At 40.3% G+C, this 23,448-nt stretch overlaps 1 protein-coding gene across 1 annotated transcript; it reads right to left on the reverse strand.

Annotated features, from left to right (window-relative positions):
• Positions 1–13,808: 13,808 nt before the first annotated feature.
• On the reverse strand, positions 13,809–16,834 carry LOC104091553 (tetraspanin-8-like). The gene is made up of 2 exons (XM_009596918.4): positions 16,234–16,834; positions 13,809–14,366 (listed from the first exon to the last, which is right to left on the reverse strand). The coding sequence occupies exons 1-2, from the start codon at positions 16,729–16,731 to the stop codon at positions 14,064–14,066; spliced, it is 801 nt and encodes a 266-aa protein (XP_009595213.1). The 5' UTR covers positions 16,732–16,834; the 3' UTR covers positions 13,809–14,063.
• Positions 16,835–23,448: the final 6,614 nt, after the last annotated feature.

Raw genomic sequence — 23,448 nt, forward strand, 5'->3', positions numbered from 1 at the left:
GCAGAAATCTAATTTTATGGCCCTAACATGCCAAAAAATGAGGAACGGTCATGGGGAAGCGATGGCTATTGATCCTTAGGTCATTTTTTATGGGCCGACAAAATTTTAGGATATCCAAGTCCAGTCGCTCAGACCCATACAGATATGGCGTGGGCTATCGCACATGAATAGCTGAGAATCGAGCGGAATTCCAGTTTTATTGCCCTAAAACGCCAAAAAATGAGTTTTCATGGTGAAGCGATGACTATTATTCCTTAGGTCATTTTTAATTGGCCAACAAAATTTTAGGCGATTCGGGTGTGGTCTCCCTGGCCCATGCAGATGGCGTGGGCTATAACATACGAAAATTTAGATATCGGGCGGAATTTCAATTTTATGGCCCTAAAATGCCATAAAATGAAGAACGGTCATGGCCAGGCAATAACTATTTTTCCTTAGTTAATTTTATGATAGGCCAACAAAATTTTAGGCAGTCGTGGTCCGGTCGCCTGGCCCCGTGCAGATGGCGTGGGTTATAGCACACGAAAATTAGGAAATCAAACGCAATTCCAGTTTTATGGCCCCAAAACTCAAAAAAAAAAAGGAGGAACGGTCATGGCTAGCGATACATATTGTTCCTTAAGTCATTTTTTACGGGCCGATAAAATTTTAGGCGATTGGGGTCAGTCGTACGAACCTATGCAGATGGCATGGACTATAGCACACAAAATTCTGTGAATGAGGCGTAATTCAAGTTTTATAACCCTAAAATGCAAAAACTGAGTATCGGTCATAGCGAGGCGATAATTAATGTTCTTTAGGTATTTTTTGATGAGCCGACAAAACTTTAGGCGATTCGAGTCTGTTTGCTCGGACCCATGCAAATGGCATGGGCTATAGCATACAAAAATCTAGGAATCAGACGAAATTCCTATTTTATAGCCCTAAAATGCCGAATAACGAGGAACGGTCACGGTGAGACGATATCTTTAGTTTTTAGGTCGTTTTAGCTTGATTGATAGCTCATTTCTCTCATTCTTGGAGTTGGCTTTTGCAATTACAATATGTCTCTATTTGGCTCCTAGCTTTTGCCAGCCCATCAGAAATGAACTAAGAAACAATATTCACCGTCTCACCATGATCGTTCCTCTTTTTTGGCATTTTAGGGTCATAAAACTAGAATTCTATCTGATTCCCAAATTTTTGTGTGCTATAACTCACACCATCTACATGGGTTCGGTAGCCCGGACCCTGATCACCTAAAATTTTGTCGGACCATCAAAAACGACCTATGAAACAATATTCATCGCCTCGCCAAGACCGTTCCTAGTTTTTTGGTATTTTAGGGCCATCAAACTAGAATTCCGCCCGATCTCAGAATTTTCGTGTGCTATAGCCCTCGCCATTTGCATGGGTCCGGGCAACAGGATCCAGATCATTCAAAATTTTGTCGTCCCATAAAAAATAACCTAAGGAATAATAGTCTTTGCCTCGCCATGACCCTTTCTCCTTTTGGCATTTTAGCGCCATAAAACCGGAATACAACCTGATTCCCTAATTTTCGTGTGTTATAGCCCATGCCATCTGTATGGTACCAGCGGTCCCGACCCGGTCGCCTAAAATTTTGCCGTCCCATCAAAAACTACCTAAGGTACAATAGTCATCGCCTCTCCATGAGCATTCCTATTTTTTTAATGCTTTACGATCATAAAACTGGAATTCTGCATGATTCTCAGATTTTCGTGTGTTATAGCCCACGCCATCTGCATGGGTCCAAGCAATCGGACCTGGATCGCCTTAAATGTTTTTGGCCCATAAAAATGACCTAAGGAACAATAACCAACACCTCACCATGACCGTTCATTTTTGGCATTTTAGGGCCATAAAACAGGAATTCCACCCGATTTCCAGATTTCGTGTGCTATGCCTATGCCATTTGCATGGGTCCGGGCGACCAGACACGGATCGCCTAAAAACTTTTTTCGGCCCATAAAAAAATGACCTAAGGAACAATAGTCATCGCCTCGCCATGACCGTTCCACGTATTTTGGCATTTTATGGCTATAAACTGGAATTCCACCTGATTCTTAGATGTTCATGTGCTATAGCTCACGTCATCGGCATGAATTCGGGTGACGGACCCGATCGCCTAAAGTTTTGCCGACCCATTGGAAATGACCTAAGGAATAATAGTCATCGTCTCTCCATGACCGCTCCTTATCTTTATGCATTTTACAACCATAAAATTAGAATTCCACCTGATTCCCATATTTTCGTATGCTATATAGCCCACGCCATATGCATGGGTCCGGGCGACCAGACCCTGATCACCTAAAGTTTTGCTGACCCATCGGAAACTACCTAAGGAATAATACTCATCGCCTCGCCATGGCCGCTCCTCATATTTTGGCATTTTAGAGCCATAAAACTGGTATTCCGCCTGATTCCTAGATTTTTGTGTGGTATAGCCCACACCATCTGCATGGGTCGGGGTGACCGGATCCAAAACACCTAAAATTTTGTCGCCCGTAAAAATGACCTAAGAAACAATAGTCATCGCTTCGCCATGACCGTTCCTCATTTTCTAGCATTTTCGGGCCATATAACTAGAATTCCACCCAATTTCGAGATTTTCGCATGCTATAGCCCACGCCATCTGTGTGGATCCGGGAGACCGAACCCGGATCTCCTAATATTTTGCCGGGCTAGAACAGTGACCTATGAAATAATAGACATCGCCTCTCCATTACCGTTCCTCGTCTTTTGGCATTTAAGGGCCAGAAAACATGAATTCCACCTAATTCCTAGATCTTCCTGTGCTATAACCCACACTATCTGCATGGGTCCGAACGATAGAACCCGAATCATCTAAAATTTTGCCGGTCCATCAAACATGACGGATGGAACAATAGTCATTGCCTCTCCATGATCGTTTCTCATTTGTTTGCGTTTTAGGGCTGTAAAATTGGAATTCCACAGATTCTTAGTTGTTTATGTGCTATAGCCTACGCCATCTGTATAGGCCCGGGTGAACGGACCCTGATCGCCTAAAATTTTGCCGGCCCGTAAAAAATGACCTAAGGAAAAATAATCATCGCCTCTCCATGACCATTCCTCATTTTAGGGCCATAAAACTTTAATTCCACACGATTACTAGATTTTCGTGTATTATAGTCATCTGCATAGGTCCGGGCGACTGACCTCGGTTGCCTAAAATTTTTCCTGCCCATAAAATATAACTTAAGGAGAAATATTCATTGCCTCGCCATGATCGTTCATTGTATTTTGGCGTTTTAGGGCCATAAAACTGGAATTCCGCCCGATTCCCTGATTTCCGTGTGCTATAACACACGCCATCTGCATGGTTCGGGCGATCGGACCCGAATTACCTAAAATTTTGTCGTCCAATTACAAACTTCCTATGGAACAATAGTCATCGCCTCGCCATGACCGTTCCTCATTTTTTGACATTTTAGGGCAATAAAACTAGAATTCCACCCCATTCTTAGATTTTCGTATCCTGTAGCCCATGCAATCTTCATGGGTCCGGGCAAACAGACCCTGATCGCCTAAAATTTTGTCGGCCCATCGAAAATGTCCTAAGGATAAATTGTCATCGCTTCGCCATGACCATTCCTCATTTATTTGGCATATTAGGGACATAAAACTAGATTTTTGCCTGATTCCCATATTTTCGTGTGCTATAGCCCTCCCATCTGCATGGGTTCGGGCAAGCGGACCCGAATTACCTAACATTTTGTTGGACTATCAAAAACGACCTAAGGAACAATTATCATCGCCTTTCCATGACCGTTTCTTATTTCTTTGGCGTTTTAGGGTCATAAAACTGAAATTCTGTCCGATTCTCAAATTTTCGTGTGTTACCACGCCATCTACCTGGGTCTGGGCGACCGGACCGTTATTGCCTAAATTTTTGCCAACACATCAGAAATGACCTAAGAAATAATAGTCACCGCCTCGCCATGATCGTTCCTCGTGTTTTGGCATTTTAGGGCAATAAAACAAGACTTCTATAGCCCACACCATCTGCATGGGTTCGGGCGAGCGAACCCGAATTACCTAAAATTTTGTTGGACTATCAAAAATGACCTAAGGAACAATTATCGTCGCCTTTCCATGACCGTTTCTCATTTATTTGGCGTTTTAGGCTCATAAAACTGAAATTCTGCCCGATTCTCAAATTTTCATGTATTACTATGCCATCTGCCTGGGTTTGGGCGACCGGACCGGTATTGCCTAAAATTTTGCCGACCCAACAGAAATGACCTAAGAAATAATAGTCACCGCCTCGCCATGATCGTTCCTCGTGTCTTGGCATTTTAGGGCAATAAAACTAGAATTCTATAGCCCACACCATCTGCATGGGTTCGGGCGAGCAGACCCGAATTACCTAAAATTTTGTTGGACTATCAAAAACGACCTATGAAACAATATTCATCGACTCGCCATGGCCATTCCTAGTTTTTTGGCATTTTAGGGCCATTAATCTAGAATTTTTCCCGATTTCAGAATTTTCGTGTGGTATAGCCCTCGCCATTTGCATGGGACCGGGAAACCAAACCCGCATCGCCTAAAGTTATGTTGGCCCATCAAAAATGACCTAAGAAACCATAGTCACCGCCTTTCCATTACCGTTCCTCATTTTTTGGCGTTTTAGGACCATAAAACTGGAATTCTGCCCGATTTCTAGATTTTCATCTGCTATAGCCCACACCATCTACATGGGTTTGGGCGACAATACTTAGATTGCCTAAAATTTTGTCGGCCTATCTAAAGCGACCTAATGAATAATAGTCATCACCTCGCCATGACTGCTCCTTCTTTTTTTGGTATTTTTGAGCCATAAAATTGGAATTTTATTAGATTCCCAGATTTTCGAGTCCTATAAAAGACCCGGATCGCATAACATATTGCCGCCCCGTCAAAAACATAAGGAGCAATATTCATCATCTCGCCATGACCGTTCCTCGTTTGTTGGCATTTTAGGGTCATAATACTGGAATTCTGCCTAATTCCTATATTTTCGTGTACTATAGTCCACGCCATCTGAATGGGTCTGAGCGACCGGACCCGGATAGCCTAAACTTTTATCGGTCAATAAAAATGACCTAAGTAACAATAGTTATCGTCTGTCCATCACCGTTCCTCATTTTTTGGCGTTTTAGGGCCATAAAACTAGAATTTCGCCTGATTCCCTCATTTTCGTGTGTTATAGCCCACGCCATCTGCATGGCTCCGGGAGACCAAACCCGAATCACCTAAAATATTGCCAGCCTATTAAAAATGACCTAAGGAATAATAGTCATCGTCGTGCTATGATCGTTCCTCATTTTTTGGCATTTTAGGGCCATTAAACAGGAATTTTGACCAATTTCCAAATTTTTGTGTGCTATAGCCCACTCCATCTGCATGCGTCCAGGCGACTGAACCCGGATCGTCCAAAATTTTGTTGGCCAATTAAAAATGACCTAAGGAACAATAGCCATCATCGCACCATGGCCGTTCCTCTTTTTGGCATTTTAGGGCCATAAAATTTGAATTCAATCTCATTCCTAGAATTTCATGTGCTATATAGCCCACGCCATCTGCATGCCCGAACCCGTATCGCAAATAATTTAGCCGACCCATAAAAATGACCTAAGGAACAATAGTCATTGACTTTCCATCATCGTTTCTTATTTTTTGACGTTTTACGACCATAAAACAGGAATTATGCCAGATTCAAAGATTTTACTATATCCCACGCCATGTGCATGGGTCTGGGCAAACGAACCCCGATCGCCTAAAATTTTGTCGACTCACCAAAAATGACCTAAGGAATAATATTCTTCGCCTCGCCATAACCGTTTTTCCTTTTTGGCATTTTAGGGCCATAAAACTAGAATTCTGCTCGATTTCCCGATTTTCTTGTGCTATAGCCCACGCCATCTACACAGGTCCAGGGGATCGGACTCTGATCGCCTAAAATTTTTTCAGCCCATTAAAAACGACCTAAGGAATAATATTCATCGCCTCCCCATGACCGTTCCTCATTATATGACATTTTAGGGCAATAAAAATGGAATTTCGCCCCAATTCCCAGATTTCGTGTGCTATAGCCCACGCCATCTGAATGGATCCGGGCGACCGAACACGGATCGTCTAAACTTTTGTAGGCATATTACAAATGACCCAAGGAACAATAGTCATCACCTCGCCATGGCCGCTCCTCATTATTTTGGCGTTTTAAGGCCATAAAACTAGAATTTTCCCGGTTCCCAAATTTTCGCGTGCTATAGCCCACGCCATCAGCATGGGTCCGGTGGACCGGTCCTCGATTGCCTAAAAACTTTTCGACCCATCAAAAACAATGTAAGGAAAAATATTCATCGCCCCGTCATGACCGCTACGCATGTTTTGGTGTTTTACGGCCACGAAACTAGAATTTCGCCCGATTTCCAAACTTTCAAGTGTTATAGCCCATGCAATCTGCATGTCAACGGGCGACCAAAACGTATCGCCTAAATTTTTTTCGGCCCATCAAAAACGACCTAAAAACTATAGTCATCGCCTCGCCATGATCATTCCTCTTTTTTTGGCATTTAGGGGCAATAAAACAGGAATTCCGTCTCATTCCCAGATTTTCGTGTGCTATAGGTCATGCCATCTGCATGGGTCCGCGCGAACGGACTTGGATCGCCTAAAGTTTTGTCGGATCATCAAAAAATACCTAAGGAACATTAATCATCGCCTCGCTATGACTAATACTCATTGTTTTTGGGGTTTTAGGGTCATAAAACTGGAATTACACCTTATTCTCATATTTTCATGTGTTATAGCCCACGTCATTTGTATAGGTCCGCGGCTGACCCCAATCGCCTAAAATTTTATCGGCCCAACAAAAATGACTTAAGGAACAATAGTCATTGCCTCGCCATGACCGTTCCTCTTTTATTACGTTTTGGGGTCACAAAATTTAAATTCCGTCTGATTTCCTTATTTTCGTGTGCAAATATTTTGCTGGCCGATAAAAAATGACCTAAGGAACGCCATGACAGTTCCGCATTTTTGGATTTTTAGGGCCATAAAACTAGAATTCCACCCGATTCTTAGATTTTGGTATCCTATAGCCCATGCAATCTACAAGGGTCTGGGCGACCGGGCCCTGATCGCCTAAAATTTTGCCGACTCATCAAAACAACCTAAGGAACAATAGTCATCATCTCACCATGACTATTCCTCTTTTTCGGCAATTTAGGGTCATAAAACTAGAATTCTGTGTAATTCCCTGATTTTCGTATGCTATAGCACACGTCATCTGCATGGGTCGGGGTGACCGGACCCCGATCACCTAAAATTTTATCGGCCATCAAAATTGACCTAAGGAATAATAGTCATAGTCTCTCCATGACCGTTCCTCTTTTTTTTGCGTTTCAGGGCCATAAAATTGAAATTTCTCCGACTTTTTGATTTTTGTGTGCTATAGCCCCGCCATCTGCACGGGGCCAGGTGACCGGACCACGATCGCCTAAACTTTTGTCGGCCCATCAAAAATTAACTATGGAACAATATTCATCGCCTGGTCATGACCGTTCTTTATTTTATGGCGTTTTAGGTCCATAAAATTGAAATTCCGCCCGATGTCCAGATTTTCGTGGGCTCGGGCGACCGGACCCAAACCGCCTAATATTTTGTTGGCCCATCAAAAATGACCTATGAAATAATAGTCATCGCCTAACCATGACCGTTCCTTATTTTTGGTGTTTTAGGGCAATATAACTGAAATTTCGCTCGATTTCTCGGTTTTCGTGTGCTATATATAGCCCATGCCAACTACACGGGTCAGAGGATCGGACCCTGATCGCCTAAAATTTTGTTAGACCATCAGAAATGAGCTAAGGAACAATAGTCATCACCTCGCCATGACTGTTCCTCATTTTTTGACGTTTTAGGGCATTAAAACTGAAATTTCACCCGATTTCCATATTTTCGTATGTTATAGCCCGCGTAATCTGAATGGGTCCAGGCGACCGGACCCGAATCGCTTAAACTTTTGTCGGCCTATTAAAAATGACCCAAGGAACAATAGTCATCGCCTCGCCATGAGCGCTACTCAATATTTGGAGTTTTAGGACCTAAAAACTGGAATTTCGCTTGATTCCCTGATTTTCGTGTGCTATACCCCTCGCCATCTATACGGGTTCAGGCGATCGGACCCTGATCGCCTAAAAAATTTTCGGCCCATCAAAAATGACCTAAGGAACAATAGGCATCACCTCACCATGATCGTTCCTCATTTTTGGCATTTTAGGGCCATAAAAGTGGAAAACGCCTGATTCTAAGATTTTCGTGTGTTATAGTCTCGTCATCTGAATGGGTCCGGGAGACCGGACTCGAATGACCTAAACTTTTTCCGGCCAATTAAAAATTACCTAAGGAACAATAACATCACCTCTCCATGACCTCTCCTCATTTTTAGCGTTTTAATGCCATAAAACTTGAGTTCCACTCGGGTCCGGTGATCAAAGCTGAATCACCAAAATTGTATCGGCCTATCTAAAATGTCCCAAGGAAAAATAGTCATCGCCTCGCCGTGACCGTTCCTCATTTTTAGAGTTTTAAGGCCATAAAACAGGAATTCGGCCTGATTCCCAGATTTTCATGTGATATATCCCATGTCATCTGCATGGGTCCGAGAGACCGAAACCCCGATCGACTAAAATTTTTGCAGCCCATCAAAAAAACCTAAGGAACATCTCCTCTCCATGAGCTTTCCTCCTTTTTGGTGTTTCAAGGTCATAAAATTGGAATTCTACCAAATTTCCATATTTTCGTGTGCTAGCCGCTACACTCCATCGGCATGGGTCCGAACGACCGATCCTCGGTCGCATAAAATTTTGTCGTCCCATCAAAAATGACCTAAAGAACAATAGTCATCGCCTTGCCATGACCGTTACTCCTTTTTTCGCATTTTACTGCCATAAAATTAGAATTCCGCATGATTTCAAGTGTTGTAGCTCCCGCCATCTGCATGTCTACGGGCAACAAAAACCGGATCGCCTAAAATTTTGCCGGTTCATCTAAAATGACCTAAAAACTATAGTCATCGTCTCTCCATGACCGTTCCTCATATTTTAGCGTTTTAGGGCCATAAAACTAGAATTTCGCGTGATTCCTAGATTTTCATGTGCTATAGCCCACGCCATCTGCCTGGGTCAGGGCGAACAGACTCGGATCGCCTAATATTATGTCATCCCATCAAAAATGACCTAAGGAACATTAATCATTGCCTCGCTACGACCAATTCCTATTTTTTAGCGTTTTAGGGCCATAAAACTGGAATTACGCCTCATTCTCAGATTTTCATGTGCTATAACCCATGCCATCTGCATAGGTCCGGGTGACTTATCCCGATCGCCTAAAATTTTGTCTGCCCATAAAAAAATGACCAAAGGAACAATAGTCATCGTCTTGCCATGACTATTCCACGTTTTATGGCGTTTTAGGGTCACAAAACTAGAATTATGCCCGATTTCCTTATTTTTGTGTGTTGTCCATCTGCATGGGTCCGGGCGACCGAACCTGAATCACCTAAAAAGAATTCGGCCAATCAAAAATGATCTAAGGAACAATAGTCATTGCCTCGCCATGACCGTTCCTCAGTTTTGGCGTATCAAGGCCATAAAACTGGAATTTCGCCTGATTCCTAAATTTTTGTGTGCTATAGCCCTTGCCATATGCATGGGTCTGGGCGACAGGACTCTGATCACCTAAATGTTTGTCGGCCAATAATAAATTACCTAAGGAACAATAGTTATCACCTCGACATGACCGCTCCTCATGTTTTGGCGTTTTAGGATCGTAAATTGGTATTCCGCTCGATTCCCCATTTTTCGTGTGTTATAGCCCACGCTATCTATACAGGTCCGGGCGATCAAAAATGATCTAAGGAACAATATTTATCGCCTCGACATGACCATTCCTTTTTTTGGTGTTTTACGCTCATAAAGATGGAATTCCGTCTGATTTCCAGATTTTTGTGTGCTCTAGCCTACGCCATCTGCATGGGTCCGAGCGACTAGTCCCTGATCGCCTAAAATTTTGTTGACCCATCTGAAACGACCTAAGAAATAATATTCATCGCCTCGCAATAACCAGTACTCATTTTTTGGTATTTTACGTCCGTAAAACTGGAATTGCGTCCGATTTCCAGACTTTCATATGTTGTAGCCCACGCCATCTGCATGTCTACGAGCGACTGTAACCGGATCGCCTAATATTTTGCCAGCGTATCAAAAACTACCTAAGAAACTATAGTCATCGCCTCACCATGACCGTTCCTTATGTTTTGGCATTTTAGGGCTATAAAACTGGAATTCCGACAGATTCTCAGTTTTTCGTATGCTATAGCCTACACAATCTGCATGGGTCCGGACGACCGGACCCGAATCGCCTAAAATTTTGTCGGGCCATCCAAAAAGACCTAAGGAACATTAATCATCGCCTCGCCATGACTGTTCCTCATTTTTTGGCATTTTAGGGCCATAAAACTGGAATTACGCCTGATTTCTAGATTTTCGTGCGCTATTGCCCATGATATCTACATAAGTCCGGGCGACTGACCCTGATCACCTACAATTTTTTCGGCCCATCAAAAATGACCTAAAAAATAATAGTCATCGCCTTTCCATGATTGTTCCGCGTTTTCTTGTGTTTTAGGGTCATAAAAATGGAATTCCACCTGATTCCTTATTTTCATGTGTTATAGCCTACGCCATTTGCATGGGTCTGGGCGACCGGACCCGAATCGCATAAAATTTTGTTGGCCTATCAAAAATGACCTAAGAAAAAATAGTCATCGCCTCGTCATGATCGCTCCTCATATTTTGGCGTTTTAGGGCCCATAAAACTGGAATTCCACTCGATTCCCCGATTTTAGTGTGATATAACCCACGCCATCTACACAGGTTAGGGCAATCGGACCCTGATCGCCTTAAGTTTTGTCGGCTCATTAAAATCGACCTAAGAAACAATAGATATTGCCTTGCCAAGACCGTTCCTCATTTTTTGGCGTTTTAAGACAATAAAACAGGAATTCCTCCCGATTCTCAGAATTTGTGTTATAGCCGAACCCGGATAGCCTAAAATTTTGCCGACTTATCTAAAACGACCTAAGGAACAATAGTTATCGCTTCGCCATGACCGTTCCTCATTGTTTGGCGTTTTAGGGCTATAAAACTAGAATTTTGTCCGATTTTCAAATTTTCGTGTATTATATCTCACGCCATATGCATGGGTCTAGGCGACTGAACCCTGAAATTTTATCGGCCTATAAAAAAACGACCTAAAAAATAATAGTCATCGCCTCACCATGAACGTTACTCATTTTTTGGCATTTTAGGACCATAAAACTGGAATTCCATCTGATTCCTAGATTTTCGTTTGACCTAGCCCACGTCATCTGTATCGGTCTGGGTGACCGTACCTTGATCGCCTAAAATTTTGTCGGCTAATCAAATACTACCTAAGGAAAAATATTTATCGCTTAGCCATCACTGTTCCTCATTTTTTGGTGTTTTGGGGCCATATAACTGGAATTTCGCCTGATTCCCAAACTGGAATAGCCCGCGCCATTTGCATGGGTCCGGGCAACCGAACCCGAATCGCCTAAATTTTGTCGGCCTATAAGAAACGACCTAAGGAACAATAGCCATCTACTCGCCCGAACTGTTCCTCATAGTTTGGCAACTTTAGGGCCATAAAACAAGAATTTTCGCCCGATTCCTAGATTTTCATGTGCTATAGCACACGCCATCTGTATGGGTTCGGGCGACTGGACACGGATCACTTAAAATTTTGGCGTCCCATCAAAATTGACCAAACGAACAACAGTACACACTTCGCCATGATCGTTCCTTTTTTGTGTTTTAGGGCCATAAAACTAGAATTCCGCTTGATTCCGAAATTTTCGTGTGCTATAGCCCGTATCCGGATCGCCTTAAATTTTTCTGGAGCATCAAACACGACCTAAGAAACTATAGTCATCACCTCACCATAAATATTCCTCATGTTTTGGCGTTTTAGGCCCATAAAACTGGAATTTTGCCCGACTCCCTAATTTTTGTGTGTTATAGCCCACGCCAACTGTATGGGTACGGGCGACCGGACTTGGATCGCCTAAAATTTTGTCGGCCCATCAAAAACGACCTGAGGAACAATAGTCATTGGCTCGCCATAATCGTTCCTTATTTTTTGGCGTTTAAGGGCCATAAAACTGGAACTCCGCCCGCTTCCCAGATTTTTGTGTGCTATAGCCTACGCCATATGCATGGGTCCGGGCGACCAAACCCGGATCGTCTAAAATTTTACCGGCCCAACAAAAATGACCTAAGGAATAATAGTCATCGCATCTCCATGACCGTTCCTCATTTATTGGCGTTTTACAGCCATAAAACTGAAATTCCGCCTGATTCATAGATTTTCATGTGCTATAACCCACACCATTTGTATGGGTCCGGGCGACCGGACCCGAGTCGCCTTTAATTTTATCGGCACATTAAAAACGACCTAAGGTCATCACCTCGCCGTGATCATTCCTCATTTTTTGGCGTTTTAGGACCAAAAATTGGAATTCCGTTTGATTTCTCAATTTTCGTGTGCTTATTGCCCACGCCACCCGCATGGGTCTAGGAGACCGGACCCAAATCGCCTAAAATTTTACCAACCCATCAAAAATGACCTAAGGATTAATAGTCATCACCTCGCCATGACCGTTCCTCATTTTCTAGCGTTTTAGGGCCATAAAAACTGAAATTCCACCCGATTCCCAAATTTTCGTATGTTATAACCCTCGCCATATGCATGGGTTCAAGCGACCGGACCCGGATCGCTTAAAATTTTACCGTTCTATCAAAACGGCCTAAGGAACAACATGATTGTACCTCATTTTTTGGTGTTTTGGTCGATAAAACTGGAATTTCGCCTGATTCTCGATTTTCGTTTGTTATATAGCACACGTCATCCCGGATCGCTTAAAATTTTGCTGGCCCATCAAAAGCGACTTAAGGAACAACAATCATCGCCTCGCCATGATCGTTCCTCGTTTTTTGGCATTTTGGGTCATAAAATTAGAATTCTACCCGATTCCCAAATTTTCATGTGATATAGAGTCATCTGCATGAATTCGGACGACCGGCTCTGAGTCGCCTAAAATTTTGCGGGACCATTAAAAACGAACTAATAAACAATAGTTATCGCTTCGCCATGATCGTTCCTCATTTTTGGGCATTTTAGGAACATAAAGGAGAAATTCAGGACGATTCCCAGATTTTCGTGTGCTATCACGAATTCGGGCGACCGGCTCTGAATCGCCTAAAATTTTGCCGGACCATCAGAAACGACCTAATGAACAATAGTCATCGCTTTGTCATGACCGTTCTTCGTTATTTGGCATTTTAGAGCCATAAAACATGAATTCAGCACGATTCTCATATTTTCGTGTGCTATATAGTCCATGGGTCCAACAATGGTAATACCTATGTATTAGTCATGTTATTACATTTACTTTAGATAGTATGTTTTCTATTGATCTTTTAGTCACGTCGGAGATTTAAATACTAAGTAGAATATAATATAAATATGTAGAATAAGACATGTCTCCATCTGTCCCCAACACATCAAATGGCCATATGTCCCTTTATTATCTTTACTTTCTGCTCAAAAAATTAAAAAAGATGAATTATCTTCTAATTGTCGCTCAACCATCCATTCACAAGTTCAAATCAAGAAATGCTAAAATCTCCACCATACAAATATCCAAGAGCAAGACAAATCAAGAATTCACATACTCATAATCAAGAAGAGATCAAACTCTACATCCAAAACCAACAGTCAGCATATCACTTCTAAACATAAGAATTCTATGGAATAATAGGAATTCACATATATCCAAATCCAGAGTAATTGCCTAGCAAAAGAAACTCTGCACAAGAAAGATCATAGATTCATACTAAACGACCTATAGTTCTATATAATACACGACAGAAATCAATAGAACTTAGCGAAAGTGCATTCCTCAGGACGGATCAAGGGTAACGCTTCCAAGCGTTGTCCTCTCTGTTGTTCCTGAAAGCACAACATCCGATAGAGTAGACGACGATGAGGAAGACGAGGAAAATGATGTTGAGTACAGCCACCCTTTTCCAGTCACTCTTGAGGTTGTCTAGTAGCCCGGCTTTGCAGGATTGGCAGCCATAGCACAAGATTTTCGGATCGTTGCTCCATGTAGTACAGTCAGGATTATTAAGGGATGAGCTTGGTGTCCTAGTCCAGTTTGTTGGGCTCACGTACTCGAAGTTGCAGTCGTTTGAGGGCTTGCAGCAACCAGACTACAAGATATTTAATCAGTGTCAGAGACATATAATAAGACAACAACAACGATTACTAATATGTGCAAGTTGGACACCAGACTCAATCACAATGTCAAAGGAAGAAACTAACATGTGCAAGTTGAAAACTAGATTCAATCACAGAATTATTTTGATAGAATAAGAGCAACTACTACTAGTAGACACTAGCAAAAGAAATTACTGCTATAAGAGCCCATCCACAAGAAAAGGCAAAAGGATTGACGATAATATTACAACCAACAGCCTATCCGTGGCGGAGACAGAAACTCTAACAAACAGATTCAAAAAGACACAGATGCCACACCTCAGATTTGAACATGTACTTCTCTAATGTCAGGAGTATTCAAAAACTTATATACATGTACAACAAAAGTACTCTTTTTTTCTCTATTTGCATAGTCAAACATTCAACATGTTGTTGCACTCGTATCGGATCCTCCAAAAATACACTAATTTTGGACGATCTGACACGCACCCACACGCATTTTTGAAGAGTTCGAGCAACATAACATCAACGATATTCAAAGATTTATATACATGTACGGCAAAAGTACTCCTTTTTTATCTATTTGCATAGTAGAACTTTCCAAAATGTGGCAGCCTAAATAAGATGAATGCTTTAAGATGTTTGCTTTTAAACAAAAAGCCCCAAAACTTTTAGACAAAATATCTTCAAGGTTTATTTTGAGGAAACAAAAAGGAATAACTCTTTATCTCAACAACCACATCTAGAAATGAATATTTAAAGGTATGTATACCTTTTTATACATAATACATAAAGCCCCAACTTTTTTGACACTACCAACAGAGTCAAAATAAAGCACTGTCTAGAAATAAAAGGCTTATCAACATTTTCACCAAACCAACTTAGATGATTTAAAAGGTGTAACCCTTTAGACAAAAAGTGCAATTATAGCCATTACCAACAGAGTCAAAGTCCTAACACCTTTTAACTTTACATAAAGTTAAACAAAAAAATTCATAACTAACTAGAGATATAAAGTTACCAAATAATTATATGTTTTCCTATAGATCATTAATCAACACAGCAAGAAGTATGAACAAAAGTAGCAGTTTGCATGACCTAACACAAACCCTCAATTTCTTAAGCAAAACCCAAACTCAGTCAAGTATAGGTCAACTACCAAAAAGTAAGTCCTTCAATAGCCAATCAAAAAAACAAACAATTGTGAACCTTTGGAAAAACCTTGAACAAATCCTTTTGTACCGTGGCGAAAGAAAGGATTTTCACTAAGGTGGTTCAACATCTACTATATATACACATTAAAAAAAAAAAAATTGAAATTATATATACAGTGTAATTTTCTAGCGAAGGGGTCCGAATAGACGAAAACCCCAAATGCACAAATAAAACCAGATTTCTGACAAGCAAAACCAAAAATCAACGTTGCTAGAACTATCTAAAAATGTTGTCACACTCGTGTTGAATCCTCAAAAAAATGCACTAATTTTGGACGATCTAACAAGCACCCGAAAGCATTTGTGGAGAGTTTGGACGACATAGCCTCTTCCATCCAGATATATAGTGCGATTTTCGAACGGACTGACAAAAAAACCCCTCCTCACAAACAATACCAGATATCAGACAAGCAAAACCAAAAAAGACATATGTTGCTCGAACTATCTAAAAATGTCGCCGCACCCCAGATCCTCCAAAAATACTCTTCCATCCGGATCTAGAACAAAAACCATACAATAAAAATCAAGTATATACACAAACATATACACACACACACATAAAAACTGACAATTTGGACTAAAACAATCAAGTGTAAACACTAAGAACCAGATTAAATTAAAAATTAAAAACTTAAAGTAAATATACCTGAAGAGCAGAAAGATGTTTCTTGAAAAAATCATCAGCTTTAGTATTCGATCCCTCAATCAAACTTTGACAAATCTTACTATCTTGCAAACAACTATGAATCCTACTCCAATGATTATCAACTCTTTTCTGCAACCAATTAGAATAATCCCCAAATCTATACTCCTTATACCCTTTACCCGAAACCACTTCACCAGCACCTTTATTAGTAACAACAAACGCAAATATCGTAAAGCAGAAAAGCAACAAAATCAACAAAAACATAACGAGTAGATAAACCCAAAGTAACCACGAAACCCTACAACAAGAACCGATTATACCGGCTAATGAAACTAAGAGTATAAAAACTCCGAGTGCTATTATGGGTTTTTCGAGAAATCTTTCGCACTCTGTGTTTGCTTGACGTGAGAGCCATATTCCTCCTGCTATAATTGGGATTGATATTAGAAATGTTACTATGTTTAGAATTCCGACTAAATTGTTGCTACAACGCACCATTTTTTAACAAAATTAAAGACAAGACCCAGATGAGAAAAGCAGAAAAAATCAATGGAAGTAGGAAATGGGTGTGAATGTGGTAAAGTTATGGAGCGGTTGAAGGAGTATATATATATATATATATATATATATATATATATATATATATATATATATATATATATTTAGATACAAAAACTGAACGCGTTGGATTATAGAGAGGAAGGGAGTAGGAAGTTTTACGAAGACGTGTGGAGCGTGGAGTAAACGTCTTAGTAATGTGGGAGTGGGATAAAATTTGGGAATTAGTATTTGTAAAGATGTAACGATCAATACTAATTTTGGTTTTGGCAGTGATTGGTTTTTGGATTACAACAACAAAAATAAAAAATTACGCTGGAGGAACTTTTTTAGAACTATTGTTTATATTTATGTTTATTCTTAAAAAACGGATAACAATTAAATTTATCTGTGATTTTAAGGATACGTGAATTAATTCAATACAAATAATAAATTGTGTTAGATTAAACAGATAAAGGACGTAATAAATTGTCAAACCAATTAATGGGAGTGATCCCGGACTCAATAACAACTTTAATGAAATGCGTGCCTTCGATCTCGGGCTCACGATAATGAAGAACTGATGAACAAAAGTAAGAACTTTGAATAACAGAAAAAATAAGAGTATATTGCATTGACACGCGTGTTACAATGATTCCTAATGAATAGTTAGACTCCACTTTATATACTAGGGGAGTTTTACCTTAAGTATAATTCCAAAAGAGGTAAAAATCTTATGTTTTACTAATCACTGATTTTCTGTTGAAACGTGCCGAGATTCACGCTGTAATATCTGGTTGGGCATGAATATCATGACCCTTTGTTTGTCGTGCTCGATTATCTGGTAATGCTCTCCGAAGTTTTGGGGTTCGAATCGGACCTAGGGGACGTGGCCCCTATTCTTCCGAGGGCAGGTGTATTGCCCGTACCCCGACTCGAGGGGCTCCTTGCCCCGAATCCGGTTCCTTACAGTCACATCTTTGCTCTGTTTACTTCATCGGGAACCTAGGCGTCCAAAAGGCTCGGTTTCACCCATATACAGATAGTCCCCTTGTTTCTCGGAGAGTAAGTTTACGGAAACGACAAATGCACCTCGATTCCTTCTTCAATACGTCGTGACAAAAACGACAAAGAATTTGAAACTTCCTGTTAGTCGTGTCATTATGACTTCAAAGACGCGTCAACCATCAGCAGGTCGTCCCTGAATGCAAACGGCGCGAAACCTCTATAAATACTTTCCTCCTTCGTTTATTTTTCACCTTTTGGCCAAGCTTCTACCTTCACGTTTTCAAGATATCACTACCCTTCTTCACACTCTAATATTTTCACCTCCATTCTTCAAAACTTCTCAGTAAGTTGCAAGTTTTTACTTATTTTCTACCCAAATCAGCGCATTTAACCTTTCATCTTTCTACCTCTCTTCATAGTTTTCAAGCTTTTTCCAGATAACACTGGCTAAAACTTTCAAATCCGTTCCCAAAAAAGTCGCTTCTTCTTCTTCACAACCGACTTTTGAAATCGATGAGACTACTCCCGGTGTGGTCGTCATCGAGGGGTCCGCTGCTGATACGGGTACCGATGAACCGGCTGTCGGGCCTCCCTTGAAAATGTTCATTCCCGGGGGTTGTTCGATTGCCGGTGACTTTAAGGTTGAGAAGCACTCGTCGGTGTAGAGCCAGTGTGAGGGAGTATCAAGATATATATGCTTCATTACCGAAGACGTCATTCCCGCGGTCCGAGAGGACTGCAATTTGGCGAGTAAGGACGTAGTAGTCCCCGGGCGTGCGGACGTCATAACTACCCACGTGGAGGGTTATCTAAGTGTTTACACTTATCCCTTTACGTTGGGGCTGGTGGACCTAGTTATCTTGGATTTCTACAAGAGGTACGAAGTATGCCTTGGTCAAATCCACCCGTCACTGTGGAGGATCGTGATCCTCCTTTGTTATTTCATGAACAAGACCGAGTCCCGTCAGTTCATCATCGATCATCGTCACCGCCTATACAATCCCCGAATCTTTTGAGAGGGACTAATAAAGCTCACACGTTAGGCCAGCAAAGCCTCATTCTCGAGCATCGATGAGGACCGGGACCGCGGCTGGCACGAATGTTTTGTTCGAATGAAAACCGAAGACTTGGTTCCCCCGAACTCATGTCGTTTCCCGAGAAGTGGAACGCATCTCGTAAGTATGGTTTCCACTTGAATGCCATTTTACCTTCATCTCCTCTTTTCTTACTGGTATTTGTGGTGGTGCAGCTGTCACTCGAGTCCCAAACGCGATCTCTCGGCTCAAGGAGTGGATCGAGGGCATTTGTTCACATATGCCTTATTCCGAGCGCTCATGGCGCAAACCCTCGAAGGGCCGTTGGGAGGCCCGTTCTCACGGTAAGGCCCTTCTTCGAATAGGTAACATCTGGCTCTTTTATTCGCATCATACTTACCCTATTTTCTTCACTTTTCCTTTTGCAGGTTTGCCTAAGACCATTGAGATTAGGCCTTTAGTAGGGGAGGAGGATACGTCCGTTGACCCCTCCACTTTAGGGCAGCTCGGGACTGCAGTAAGAAAAAAGAAAAAAAGGAAGGCTCCGGGCTCCCTGAGCTCAGAGAGGACGAAGCCAAATAAAAAGTTTGGCCCGTAAGCCAAAGGAAAGTTCTAGCTCTCGAGCGCCCGACTCGGATTTGCTTTATCGGCTCAGGGATGGGATCGGAGAAGATGATTTTTTCATGGCCCACAGGCCGACATTCCTCGAAGAGCGAGCAGCCTTTGAAGAGGAGATCCATGAGGCTGATCCCCCTCAGGCCTGGGGGGTTTGATGAGGAGACTGGGGCCAAGACTTCCCGGAATGCCGACCACGCCCCGAAATGAGGCACCCGGTGTAATAGAGATTTCAGGATCGCATTCCTATAGCGAGTCCATGCTCGAGGAGGCCCGAGCAGGAAAGGAGAGGTCTAACGAAGGGCGACCTGGAGGTGCCGAGAAAGGGGTCGTCTTCAAAAGTCGGCGGGCTAAATTTGAGCCCGAAGTTAGTCAACCAATTCCCTACCCCGAGCGTAGATCCCGACCACAAGAGGTCGATAGTCATCACCATCCTGGAGGATGCCCGGGTTCTTTCCGCTCCCGTGGGAGTAGCGAGCCACCTTCGATGTCTGGTGACCGAAGAAAACCAGGCTAAAATGAACGAGGCGGACGTGCCATGCATGTTCAACGAGGCGCAGCAGGCACTGAATCGGGTAAGATATCATTACGATCTTTCGACCTTTGACTTAATTCTTGATATTTCTCATGTCTTATTTATTTTACCCTTTAGCAGGCCTCGGTGCTCCATCACGAAAGATTTCTTCGGTACCGGGTCGAGGTTAACCAGCTCGAGGCCGAGATCAAGGAGCTTGCTGAGAAAAGAGACACGTATAAGCTTCTCAGCGAGCAACACGAAGGGGTCGTAAAGAATCTCCAAGCCGAGATGGATGCGGCTCAGAAGGAGCATGCTGACTTGGTCGAAAAGGTAAAGGTTTTCGAAGTTAGCAATGAGGATTTAGCCGTGGCGACTAACGACCAAACCTCGCAGGTTCAACAGAAGATTGACCGGATCGACCAACTCCGAGCTTAAATGAACGAGGTCCAATCCATGGCTAATGTGTAAAATATAATAGGTTATGTATAAAATTTTCGACGTGAAACATAAATTTATGTGTAAAAATTATAAAAATTGTAATAAATAGTAGATATGAATCCATAACTTTAAAAATATAATAGGTTCAATTCTAAAAATTTTAAATGTTGAACTTATAGAATTAAAATCCTAGATCCGCCGTGACTATATATGATCCTATTTGTGCAAATCGCCCCAAAGGAAAAGGCAAAAGGGAATTAGATACTGTAGCCTTTATAATTTTTGGACTATAACAATTTGTATAAACTTTAGAAGCACCAATATTTGTAGTTCATAGACAAGTGTTACCCTTTTTTCTAATATTTAATCGTATCAACTTTATTGGTAAAAATTCTACTCTGACACGTGAATGAATCGCATGATGACACGATATCCCCATTCTATTTACTTGTACGTTCGAATTCACTCTTTGCTTAAAACTATTGTACTATTACTAGGCAATCTTTCTCTCTGTTTTGCTAGCATTGTGGCTCACAACGACAATCAATAAGATCTTTCTTATTTTTTAATTGTTTAATTTTATTTATTTATTCACAACATTAATAATTTGATTCTTCAATTCATTCGATTGAACTTCGATTCGAACCGATTGCTAGTGACCTCGTTAAAAATAAATTTCATTATTTATCCTAAAATATTTTTGGATTAAACATCAACCATTCTAAATGGTCCTACAAAATTAGTAGGCGTTTGGAGACAATAATTGTAAGTTTTGAAAAAGAGTATTATTTGGAGTTAAGTTGAAAAATGATATTTGGAATTTGAAATTATATTCGGACATACATTTTACTTGAAAAAAATATTGCAATTTTGTGATTGGGAAAACAAAAATTTCCGAAATTTTTGAAAAAGTGGTTTTCAATTTTCGAAAATATTTTCAAAAACTTAGCAAAATTTCATAGACAAAACACGTTTTTTGAAAAAAAAATATTTATTTGTGGACAAACTAAAGCAAGTTTCTATTTCTATTAAAGTTGATCTGATTTGGTATAGTCCGTGTAACGTGTAAAATGTGACATTTTCGTGTTTATTTGGTATAGGATATGAATAATGAATCTGATGAACTTGCTTGGAATGTTCTTAAAAATCAGCCTTTTATTTATGGATATCTTTCTTTTCTCATTTGATTTTTACTCCTTCTCCTATCTTTGATTTGATTAAGGAAAAAAATAATATTGATTTGTTTTCTTATTTTTATTTTTATTTTTTTGAAATTTAGGTAAATTCGAGTTATATTCCTATTTAATTATTAAACTTTTAAAAAATATAAAACTATTAATATTTATTATTATCATGTGTTATTGTTCTCGCGTCATGCCTAATTTTTTCTGAAATTATGAAAGATTAGTAATTACTCCGACTGCCTCTATTTATGTGTCATAGGTCGGATTTCGAGAGTCAAATTTTTTTAATTTTTTATCATAAACTCGGATATAAAATCTTTAAACTTCTTAAAATAAAATTTACATATGTGAAAACTACTTAAAAAATATTATAAGCCACAATAATTCAAAATTCAAAATTTTTGAAAGACATGAAAGAATCACTTTATTAACTTTCGAAATTCGAACACCGCTATATAAATTGAAACGGACCAAGTACATTAGCCGAGGCATATCACATGGACAACACGGCCTAGATAAACCTAATTACCTGTTCTTTTTTCTCATAGCCTTTGACCTGGACTTGGCTTGGATTAAAGGACAAAAGTACACTTGTATATGATTCTTTAAGTATTCATTTATAATTAATTTATTGTCTTGGATTTGACCAAGACAGCAAGGAGAAGAAAGATGTATGCTAGTGTATATATAATACTTAATTAGACCTAAGTTAAGACCTACTTAGTTAAATAAGTGAATAAAAGTAAGGAATGTATCAAGAAATACCTTATTTAAAAGATTAGGCCAATAAATTAATCCTAGAATTACATATCGATTCTTTTTAACTTTGATTAATTAAAAACCGAACATTGCAAAAGAATAAATTTATATATAGTTAGTCTAGTAAATCTTTGAAGTTTGAACTCATATATATCAATTTCTTTCAACAAAGGAAACTAGAAAAGAAAAATTATAATGTTGTTTTCCAAGTTTTTCTCTCTGACATATTTATTGCAGACCTAGTAAACTCATGCAGTTTGATGTAAACTTCTCCTCTAAGATTACTAAAGAGAGACTTGTTTGTCACAACTAGGACCGTCAAATTTGCCCCAAGCCCAAATGACACACCCAATCAGTCCAACACGTTGGGCTGGTTATTGACCCACCTCTCTAACGTTGGGCTAATTTTTAGTCCAAATTGATCCATGAATAACTTTGTCAAAATATCTCAAAAATATTTTTATTTTTTTTATATGTGACGATAACAAAAGAAAAAAAAAATCTTATTTAATAATTATACAATTCATGAAAAAATAACACATTAAAGTAAAAAAGCTTAATAAGAGTTGAGCGGGTTAGATTATGACCCAAATTTTAGCTCATCTTGACCCAACTCATATCAGCCCAAGTAACTATTGGACGAGGGAGCAATTAAAAAATAGCCAGATTTACAAGTGTTAATTGAAAAATAGTCACAAGTTCAAAAGTAATCGAAATTTAGCCACTTTTCATGTAAAGATAAATCTGAACGAAAACACTGTTCAAAATTCGAAAAATATTCCAGCTCATACACAAATGCTGCAATCTCCAGTATATTATGCTGGACCGGTCCGTGTTGCAGCAGCAAAATAATGACTATTTTTCAATGACTTTGCAAATGCTGGCCATTTTTAAATTACCAATCCGAAAACTGACTAGCCCGTGCTATTTTTACATTGGAAGAGTCATTTGACACGCCCATTTATTGACTCAACATATTTTGACCTGCCCAAAATCGGCCCAACCCTCCCATTTGACATCCCTAGTCACAATTTTGTTATAAATCAGCAGGTATCTTCTTTGTCAATAAAAGAAATAAGACTGATTCCCAACATGAGAAGAAAACCAAAGCAGAAAGAACACA

The sequence above is a fragment of the Nicotiana tomentosiformis genome, chromosome 11 (genome assembly GCF_000390325.3).
Source record: "Nicotiana tomentosiformis chromosome 11, ASM39032v3, whole genome shotgun sequence".
Lineage (NCBI taxonomy): Eukaryota > Viridiplantae > Streptophyta > Magnoliopsida > Solanales > Solanaceae > Nicotiana > Nicotiana tomentosiformis.

Bases quoted from the DNA above. Each gene is read 5' to 3' on its own strand.
- LOC104091553 (XM_009596918.4), bottom strand. From the start codon at position 16,731: ATGGTGCGTTGTAGCAACAATTTAGTCGGAATTCTAAACATAGTAACA. The intron at 14,367-16,233 runs GTATATTTACTT...AATATCTTGTAG, and splicing joins AACATCTTTCTGCTCTTCAG to TCTGGTTGCTGCAAGCCCTC.